General features: G+C 34.5%; 1 protein-coding gene and 1 pseudogene across 1 annotated transcript; both read left to right on the top strand.

Annotated features, from left to right (window-relative positions):
- Nucleotides 1-57: 57 nt before the first annotated feature.
- On the top strand, nt 58-753 carry LOC145590189 (NEDD8-specific protease 1-like). Its single transcript, XM_081646943.1, has one exon. It carries the CDS (start codon nt 58-60, stop codon nt 751-753), a length of 696 nt encoding a protein of 231 aa, XP_081503069.1.
- A 6,695-nt stretch (nt 754-7,448) lies between these two features.
- Nucleotides 7,449-9,359, top strand: LOC145587284 (protein ASPARTIC PROTEASE IN GUARD CELL 2 pseudogene; annotated as a pseudogene).
- The last annotated feature ends 1,574 nt before the right edge of the window (nt 9,360-10,933 follow it).

The following is a 10,933-nucleotide window of genomic DNA, read 5'->3' as shown; positions in this document are numbered from 1 at the left end:
TTGATGCAGGTGATGGAAGACGAGAAGATACTAAATTTCAAAGGCATAATCTTATACATGTCGGATCGAGAAATCCTTAAAAACCCATGCTACATTAATGACCAGATTATAGAGTTCTACTTTCGGTACTTAACATTCACATATGAAGAACAAGACATCCTCTTTGTATCCCCTGCAGTCTCATTCTTACTCGCTAATTCTGATTTTGCGGGTATAAAACACACTGCAGAATCCCTCGAACTCGTCGATAAAAAACTTATTTTCTTCACCATCAATAACGAAGATATTTCGACAGACACGGAAGAATGTACACATTGGAGTCTACTAGTCTATTACAAGACCCTTGATGTGTTTGTGCACCATGATAGTGTTAAAGGACTAAACCACTCGGACGCCAAAAAGCTTTATAATACGGTCAAGGATTTTGTAGGGGATGATGATGATGACAAGCGGCCTAAAAAGATTTGGAAGAACGGAATAGGCAACAAAAAGGTGGATGATGAAGAGGCTGTATATATAGAGTTTTATACTCCACAACAAAGCAATGTGTATGATTGTGGTCTTTATGTCATGAAAATTGCTGCTGTTATATGTGAATGGTACTTGTCTAGGAAAGCCAGTGATGACAAATATTGTCTTTGGTATCAAGTTGTTCGAAACCAAGTCCTCCGGTACTATGTTGAGAACCAAATGCGATCTGATTTACTCGAATTTGTGGATTTGCTCAAGGATAATCACTCCGGCATTACTTGATTTCTTTTTTTTTGGATTTTATGATAGTAATTATTCTTTGAGTTTTTGTACTTAGATGACGAAGTTAAGTTTTGGATTATGGGTCTATTTTTAGATTTGTACTTAGATGACGAAGTTAAGTTTTGTACTTTATGTAGTTAAACTGATTAAGATTTCATAATTCTCATTGATTCACATGTATAATTTAATTTCATACTTCCACAGCAACTTGGATATAACCATGTTAAGAGATGTGTTAATGTTGTGCAAGTTTTCATAGTTCAATTCTCTACAAATTGGTTTTCTTCTCCATATAGGATTTGTAATTGAAAAACAATAAATTCTCTGTTTTTTTTTTTTTTTTTTTTTTTAAAGAAAAGCTAGAAGTACCATTAATTAAGATTTAGACAAATTGTCCACTGGTATATAGGAAGCAATGGTGGGAGGACAATGGTTTCCCACACTTGCTCAAAGTCAAAGGATACTATTCTAGCTAGGTGATGAGTGACACAGTTCCCATCCATACGAACATGAAACTTCAATACAAAATCAAAATCTTTGCAAAAAGTTATCTGATTTATGAGATATTGTTTGCCTTGCCCAAAAAAAAAAAAAAAAAAAAAAGAAAAGAAAAGCACAAAGTCTTATATGTAACAACGTGTGGCAGGGGTTACCTCGTTAGTGCAATAGGGGTTACTTGGTTAGTCTTACTTTGTTTTTTTATAAGTGGTCACATAGTGTGGCTAACCACACACAAGACGGGCTGGAAAGCAAGATATTGTTTGGGAAATATATCTTTTGAAATTCAGTTTTCAAAATTCTATCTATTTTTTTTTTTTTTTTTTTTTTTGGAAGGGTTAGTTTCAAAATTCTATCTCATTGCGTAAGGATTCTCAAACATAATTTATTTAATTAACCTTTCATACAAGGAATTGATTAATTGATTTTACATGTTAACAATCAATCTGGTGCTCTTGACCATAAATTCATCATGCTATTCCCAATAGTTATATTTATGGCTTCATGCCCTTATTTCGAGGAAGTTAAAATCTTGCTGATCTTGTAGCAATGGTATAGCTAAAACCCATTTAACATTATTTTCCACTAGTAGTTATATAAACGCTAGGACATCATCTGTTGTTCAATCATACACACCAGGCCATGTAATAATTGATTTGGACGCGACATATGCGAGTGTACGAGTCTAGGAGATGATCTAACTCCTTGCGTTTGTCTCAATGCTCTATATTGATTATCAACCATGGAAAAAACAAAGACAAAAAGAAGAAAAAGGGTGTAGGAATTTGGCCATCATCATCATCTAGAGTTGATTGACGAGTGCATAAATTAAAGTATTCAATGAAATGACGAACTATATGCACTTGAGACAAAGTTGGTTGATGTAAGTGTAATCTTGTCAAGATTTGTGTGCTTTTGATCAAGGATTTTTCAATTTTCATTTATCCAAGGTTGTAAGACTATAGTATATTCTAAGACTACTTTCACAATCATATCATTCCAGTTATAACATTTTATATGGAATCACTGTGGCAATCTTAGGCATGATTTTGATCATCTACGTATTGTCCCACCATGGATTTTGTTCTTCCAAATTATTGTTTTTCTTGTTCGGAATTCCGAAGTGGCTTGCTGCAATTATCTTTAAGGGGCAAAGTGAGTTATATATCCCTTCGATTAGCTTAAAGTAATGTAAATTTTTAGCAATCGATGTAATTGTGCAATCTATAAAAATGTTCAATGTTAAAACAACTCATTTGACAAATCTTTTGGTGCATTTTGCACAAAATAATAGATTAATTGAAAGGTTTGTACTAGCTATATGCATATAGAGCTAGATCTATTTATCATTCAGTATATCAACAAAAAAAAATTGTTTTGAACAGTTTTGTTCTCAAACGAATCTAAATACTATAGTTTGTTTTTTTTTTTTTTTTTTTTTTTAAACACTTGGGCAAAAAATATAGACAAAAGTCATCAAATTCCGTATATTACATGAGAATATAAGAGGAATGTCTTTATCTATTCATTTTTATAGTCTTCCTCATCAAATCTTGGACTTACACTCTCTAAACTCAACCTAGACCCAGAGTTAGTTCTCTAATTAAGCCTTTTTTTTTTTTTAGGAAATTTCTCTAATTAAGCTGGAAAACTATGTATATAGACGAAAAGCAACAGATTTAAAATAATATCAATTGTGGACATACCACTATATAGCACAAATATAATAAAAATTAATAAATTTGTAAGCCACTTTTCAAATACCAAAGATGATATTGTATTAAAATAAGATTAAGATGGAGAAAACTTTTAGGTGGTAATAATGGCTCAATTATTGAGAATCTCTAGTTTATGCATGCCAAATGTATTCCCAACTTTCCATTCAGAAGATCGAAGTATATATATGTCCTTTTCTAAACCCTCCTTTTAATTTTAATTTGGTGACATTTATTCCACTTAATCTTATTTTTCTCTACAATAATCTATCATCAGTTTGGTACATTCTTGTCGTGTATTCATGCAAAATAATTAATAAATTAAGTAGAATAATAAAATTTTGATATTATTGCCTCCCATCGTAATCCATGTCCACTCCTAAGCTCAAGGATATTATGATCCAATTGATTGCTAGCTTTGATTAATTGGTTTTTTATTAGCCTTATATTCTAATATATATTTGATAATGGGAGGTGGAAGATTTAATTAATACATGGGGGCATACACAAGCTGCATTAACAATAATTACTAGCTTTATGAGATCATATTTTTCCATTTTACCTACTAATTGTGCTGGAAAACACTCCTTTATTTAATATAGTTTTCTCTTTGTTATTCATGTTATATATTATTCGTCCTGCATTATGCTTGAATTTCACGGCTATGAATTAAGCATTATGATATATTATGAACTATAGCACAAGATAATGATCCTATATTATGAGATAAAAATGTCGATCACCTTGATCATTTCAAATAATTGTCACACTACAATATTAGAATTGATCATACAAATCATATGTGTATCACTTACATAAAATGCCATACCTATATATCAATACAATTATCTCATACAAGCATATTGCATTATTGTTATTAATATTGGAGTTTTTTAGAGTGTTTTTCTATTTATAAACGGATACGTGTGAGTCTAGTCGAGTTGTACCCAACTAACCACAAATGTTTCCACCTAAGTTTGAACCCAACACATGCATGTACATAGCATAAGCACAAGTGCACGAAAATATCTAGGCAAAATAGCTCCTACATAACCAGTAATTTGGCATGCACCCACTTTCAATATAATGGCATAAATTGCTCTAAGTCTCTTACAAATGTGCTCACTTTGCGTGGCATACATCTTGAATGGATTACCAGTTCAAAGATTTTAGATCAATCATTATATAGTTAACTTCAATTCCTTTAATATAGTAATTGCGCGACTCTTTATAGATCGAAATAAGTTGATTAAGATAAGTACTATATATACGTAACAGTTTAGGGTTTATAAATTAAAAATGTAAGATTATACAGGCCATATTATGTTTCATAAACTAACCCCCTACACTGATTGAGAGGCAAAAAAAGGTGGGCTAAATAAACAATCACACTTTGATTTATCCTTAAATTAATTGAACTTGGCAACCATTTTGTCAACAAAAGAATTCCAACTTTTCATATAGATAACCCATTACTTATTAATCAGTGAAAGAAAAAAGGTTGGAATTTATAAAGTGATCGAATTTATTTGGAACACTAGTATTGTAATGTTGCTAAGTGTCTTTATCAATTCAGCCAATTGTTCTACACGTAAAGAGTTGAACGATCATGCAACTACTAAAGTATAATTGGTATCTTATACTATTATTAATAAACAAAACTAATATTTAATAAATATATATAACTATCTCGCCTCTTTGATTGAACCATGAGTTATCTCTCTTCAAATGATGGATTTGCATAGATACAATTACTACATTCTCGATCAAATTCAATATACTTTGCAAAACTTTGACTTTCATATTTAGTATAAATTATAAAATTGATGTTTGGAAAATATTATTTGAGACTAATGGCTTCATGTTTCTGCACACAATTATAGTAAGGTTAATAAATGAAATAGAGAAAGCTGATCAATGAAATAAATCGAAATTTATATCTAGGGAATAGATTTTGGATAAAATTGGACTTTTATTAAATGGAATGGTCATATTTGTTGTATTTTTCAGTATCGCAGTATGTTAACAAAAATAAATAATAAGTAAATAGTAAAAAGAATCAAAGTGCTACAAAGTATTTTAATTATAACAAAGAAAGTGCATACATTATTGCTCAAAGAGTGAAATTACATGTAAATTTCGTGTGTTATCTTATTGTAGTTTCTTCAAATAATTAAACTTGACTTAGGTTAGAGGAGATTGGATGGTGAAAGTTTGTGAACCACTAAAATCAAAAGGGGTAGATATAGATAAATATATGGGAAATGAGAAAATATCGTCTTAGCTTGATGCACACGTATGTAGCATACAAACTAGTGCGTGACTATGTCGTACGTCTTATTTTATTGCTACTACCCACCACGGACCAAACCCACCTCCACTTCTCATGCCCTTGCCTTATTTTTCCATGTTGGTGATTGGATCCATCTCTAGCTGGTATAGACTTTCATTGCAATACATTTTTAATATAACCATGTATAGCAACCAAACTCATTCTTAGCACTTCATAGACTCATTAATTGGGTTGTTCGGGCACCAAGTAATAAATGATAAGACAAGAGAAGGCATCTTAAGACATGATGATAAGGATGAACCAAGGAATAAATGAGATTGTTCCAGGCACCAAGTAAGCCTCTTGAGGCCCTTTGGGAACACCAAAAAGCACCTCAATGCGTAATTTTCTCGTGTCTAAAATATGTCGTTTGAAAGCTATAATACACGAAATTTGAGCAATTTTAGATCGAGCTTTTGAGACCCGATGTTAAAAACTCACAAAATTGTAGGATACGAATTCTGGAGTCATATAATGTTGTTTTGAACCATATATAGCAATTAATTAGTCACATAAATGCCATTGATGACCCTTAGCCATTGAAAGGAGGCATATACAAAAAAAAAAATAGAGCTAGCAAACAAGTTGGGTGGGGTTCAGGTTGACCTGTTTACATATACAGTACGAGTGAACACCTCCAACCCAAATGCGACTTGTTTAGATAAACGGGTCAAAAAGTTAAAAATCTAACCTACTGTTATATATACGGGTTGACCTATACGCAACCTAATTTAAGTTTATGAGGGCAAGTATGACATAAGGAGCAACATTTAATTAATTAAGCACAAAGCAGGCTGCTGAAGTGTAAAAGCAACATTAACAATACATAGTTATAGAAAGTATAGCTTATTGTTGTGGTTAAATTTTAAAAGTCATGGATTAATTTAATATATATGTACAAGCTAATAGAAAGGTAAACTAATGCGAGCATGTATAGTGGAATTAGCTTGTCTACCTATCTATGTCTTAGCTTTAAAGTGCACCTTATTATATAAAGGCTACTGTATATTGTATTCTCTAACCTTTTCATGTTCCATTAACACTCCATAACCTATCAAGTATGTAGTTATATCCTATTATAATGCATGCATAATCCTTTATTTTATTTTTTATTTTTGTTGTTGGGAGATTTTGGAGGTTGGGGTTATATAATTATTTATGGGAAAAGCATGAGCTACAAAGATTTTATGTCTACTTAGGAAACTTACATTAGCCGATAACACAATAATATTAATAATGTAGTTGGTAGGGATTTCACCTTAGAACCTTAACATTGATGTTATAGCTACATTTGATTTCTACCAATTAATTGAGGCTCCATAATCCCTTTCCCTCAATCCTCAAGAGCCTGAGTTCTATAACTTGAATAGTTTACTTGTGATAGGGTAATAGCTAGCACAATTAGCAACATGTCCCTAATTGTTTGCTTCAAATTTCATTTCTGTGTTAATTTTTAAAAAATTGCCCTATTTTCTTACATAGTAACATGTCCTCGTCATTTACCCCTTGCACTCACTCGTATAAAACTTGAAAATATACAGTACATATAATGAGGCAAACATATACTCTATTTAATAGCAAAATTTTAGTTCAAGCCTTAATAAAGTATAATTCGTCTATGAGACAAACATATATGAACAAAGGGATTACAAAACAACGATGAAATGTACATGCCCGTAAGCCTTGGTCGCAACATAGCTTCGTCCATAAATATGCACAATGCAATAGGCTCCGGGTAGATGCCCCATAAAAGAGGGGTTACATTCCCTACTTGGGATCTTGTAGTAATGTGAATACAAATACAATCTCATACTCAATCACTCAATTCCAACCACACCTATTTCGTATTTCCCCCTTCTAAAAAGGACAAACGAAGATGATTTCACTGCTCACTAAAAATTCCTCTGCCCTCTTTACTACATACTACCTACCTCATACAAAATACAATGAAATTGGTAAATTTACATACAACACAACTTTATCCTAATCATACCCCATCACACAACAAAATTAACTCAGACCAATGGGCCATCAAAGTCAACAATCATTTCTTTGCATTGCTTTTCACTATTTCATTTTTTCTCTAAACCCAATACCAATAAATCCTCCCTCTCTTCACCCCCAAAATCTCACATTTTTTCACTTTCTAATTATCCCACTTTTAAACCCACAAAACAAAACACACATACATACATAATAATTGCAACCAAATGACACTCCACAAAAGAAGACTAGTTCAAACTAGTAGCTTACCATGTTTATCCATCAACTCCTTTTCTCTTCAAGTAGTGGCCACAGCCACACTACTAGTGTTTCTCCGCCTTTCGGGTGTCGCGGCCACCCACACAACCACCAATCGTGTGACGTCCTACCCGAATTTCCAACACTTGAATGTCCCTAAAGAAATAGCCTCCAATAAGCTTCAAAGTAAGCATTATTCTCGTCCTACAAAATTAGATATCGATCATCATCATCATCATCCTCTTCCTAAATTTAATGAACAAAAGACCGTCACATTATTATCCAATGACAACAACAATAAGAATTCAAGTTTGAACCTGAAGTTCAATCTCATTCATAGGGACAAGCTTAGCAATAAACTATCAGCATCTGGAAAGCACAAGCATGATCACACCCATCGATTCTCGCTCCGAATACAGCGAGACATCAAGCGAGTTACCGGCCTCATTCACCGCCTTTCGAATACTAACACTAGTGGTGTGGATGATTACAAGGTGGTGGAGTCATTCGGGTCGGACGTGGTTTCGGGTATGGATCAAGGGAGTGGAGAGTACTTCATAAGGTTAGGAGTAGGAAGTCCTCCAAGAAAACAATATGTTGTCATTGACTCAGGAAGTGACATTGTTTGGGTACAATGCCAACCTTGTACACAATGTTACAAACAATCTGACCCGGTATTCAACCCGGCCCAATCTGCCTCGTATTCGGGTGTCTCGTGCTCGTCGTCCGTGTGTAGTCGGATTCAAAACTCGGGTTGCAGCCACGCGGACCGATGCCGGTACGAGGTGCTATACAGTGACGGATCTTACACAAAAGGGATCCTTGCATTTGAGACCATCACAATTGGTGGGACTGTTGTAAGGAACGTTGCTATGGGTTGTGGACATAGTAATCAAGGCATGTTTGTTGGGGCTGCTGGTTTGTTGGGGTTAGGTGGTGGATCCATGTCTTTTGTGGGCCAACTTGGGGGTCAAACTGGTGGAGCCTTTAGTTATTGTCTAGTGAGCCGGGGGTCTGGTACCCCCGGCTCACTGGTATTTGGACGAGAAGCTATGCCCGTGGGGGCTGCTTGGATCAACCTGGTCCGCAGCCCTCGAGCCCCTAGCTTCTACTACATAGGGCTAACGGGACTCGGGGTAGGCGGGGTCCGAGTCCCGCTCCCTGAAGGTGTGTTTGACCTCACCGGGTCAGGAGATGGCGGAGTGGTCATGGACACGGGCACGGCCGTGACCAGGTTTCCTACCACCGTCTACCAAGCTTTTCGGGACTCATTCTTGACCCAAACCGCCAACCTTCCCCGGGCCTCAGGGGTGTCGATTTTCGACACATGCTATAACTTGGCCGGGTTTGGGTCAGTGCGAGTCCCGACCGTATCTTTCTACTTTACGGACGGGCCAATACTGACCCTCCCGGCCAAGAACTTCTTGATCCCTATAGACGAAGCGGGTACGTTTTGCTTCGCTTTTGCTCCTTCATCTTCAGGACTGTCCATCATAGGAAACATTCAACAAGAGGGTATTCAAATATCTATTGATGGTTCCAATGGTTTTGTAGGATTCGGACCTAATATCTGCTGAATGTTTATGAAGTTATGAACAACCAGCAATTGATTGAATTACCAATTTTATAGTCATCATACTACTATAGTGTAGTAGTAACTCTACTAAGTAGTAATAGTAATAGTAATACAGGATCCCATTTGTAAAGTTGTTTTTTTTTTCTTTTTGAAATTTTGGCCTATATTATTACTCTTTTTCTAGTCAACTTTTGTTACTGCTATGATCGATTATGATTGTATTGATAAGTGTAATTGATAAATAAAACCAATATATTATATGTAATAGTAAGATAATCTCTCTGTATACACGTGAGCTTGCATATAGTAGTATATGTTTAGACTTTGTTAATTAATCAAGTTCAAGATCGAAAAAGGGACGACAATTAACACAAGTATTTATTTAGGTGCAAGAATTGGTGTTGAGATTAAAGAGAACATGAAGTATAATAGTGGGGTCATCAATAATTCTTGATGTTAGAGGTGATATTCAAAGAGAGAGTAAAAGGTTTGTGTGGGAAAAAGCTAATTATAGTAGTAGACACTTCACACTAGACAGTCAAACAAAACAATATGCAATTATTACCATTTTCCAGGTTACAAGGGCAGCCCACTAAGGGTGACCCTTTTGGACAACTGTAAGAATCCAAAGGTTTTTCTTGTTAGATTTTTTAATTTAACATAACTATATATTACCTATAATAATTTTTCAAAATGGTTATATCGTGCACTTGATTACCCAAGTTGTACGAGAGCATTTATATTGAAGGTTTAGCCTAGCACGGTGCATGGATTTCATAATTCACACGTCCAAAAAAATTAGAAATCACTCTCGATGTAACCCTTAAAGTGACATTGAAAAATTCTAAGCACGATACACAACCTATCACGGCCAGGACAGTAATCTACCAATAATCTTAATAGATCGGAGGTGTTAGTAGTAGTAGTGAAAGTAATTTAAGAAAGTTGATAATACAAATAAAAATGCAAAAATGGGTGACAATGACATACGATACGAGTAGTTGTTTGTCCAAACGCACCATGCACCTTCCTATCTTTGGCAGCACTTTTTATTATCAAATAACAGTGAAATGAAATGCACAAATAATAAAAGAAAAAGGGGTTTTAGAAATGATGAACCACAAATAAATGTGTTTGTGGCTAGGCTGGGTGTGTACATGTGAAAGCATGAGTAAACTCTCTTTAACTGCATTTACATACTTAGCTGCTTGTATTGTAGTATTAGCGTCCTTTCAACCAAAGACTTTTTATCTGCAAAGGTACTACTCACTTTTCCCCTCTTTTCAATGATTTTTTACACTAAAGATGACCCAACCCCAACCTTTTCTGCTTTTCATGTCTCTATTAGCCATTCATTTTTCAGCTAACTCCTACTTCTTTTATCCCCAACCCTCACATAATACACATATAAATCTGGACCCTCACAAAACATGGGAAGTAACTAGATGTCTAACTTGTAAAAAATGTTTTCTAAAGGCTATAATACATGAAATCGGACCAGTTTAGAAGATTTTTGGGAACCAATGTAAAACAAACTCATGTAATGGTGAATGATACATCTCGTGGTCATAAAAGATAATATTAATTCAATAGTCAGTGACATAAAGACTCGAGATAACCTTGAGTCAATGATGATAAAACATATTCGTAATTGGCTAAATTGATTGTTATGAGGAAAAATAGATGATTCCAACCATCCTAGTGACCTCCCAAGGTCACGGTGTTGATGGGAAGCTCCTCAGCCTCTATCCTTTCCAGGTTCAAAGTTTTTGAATATTCTCTAAAATTAAAGATTGTACTACAGAATTTCAAATAGAC

Source organism: Chenopodium album, chromosome 17 (genome assembly GCF_948465745.1).
Source record: "Chenopodium album chromosome 17, dcCheAlbu1.1, whole genome shotgun sequence".
Taxonomy (NCBI): domain Eukaryota; kingdom Viridiplantae; phylum Streptophyta; class Magnoliopsida; order Caryophyllales; family Amaranthaceae; genus Chenopodium; species Chenopodium album.
Note: the sequence above shows the minus strand (reverse complement) of the source record. Positions and strands in the feature narration are given on the sequence as shown.

Coding starts and splice junctions, on each gene's coding strand:
- LOC145590189 (XM_081646943.1), top strand. CDS start 58: ATGTCGGATCGAGAAATCCTTAAAAACCCATGCTACATTAATGACCAG.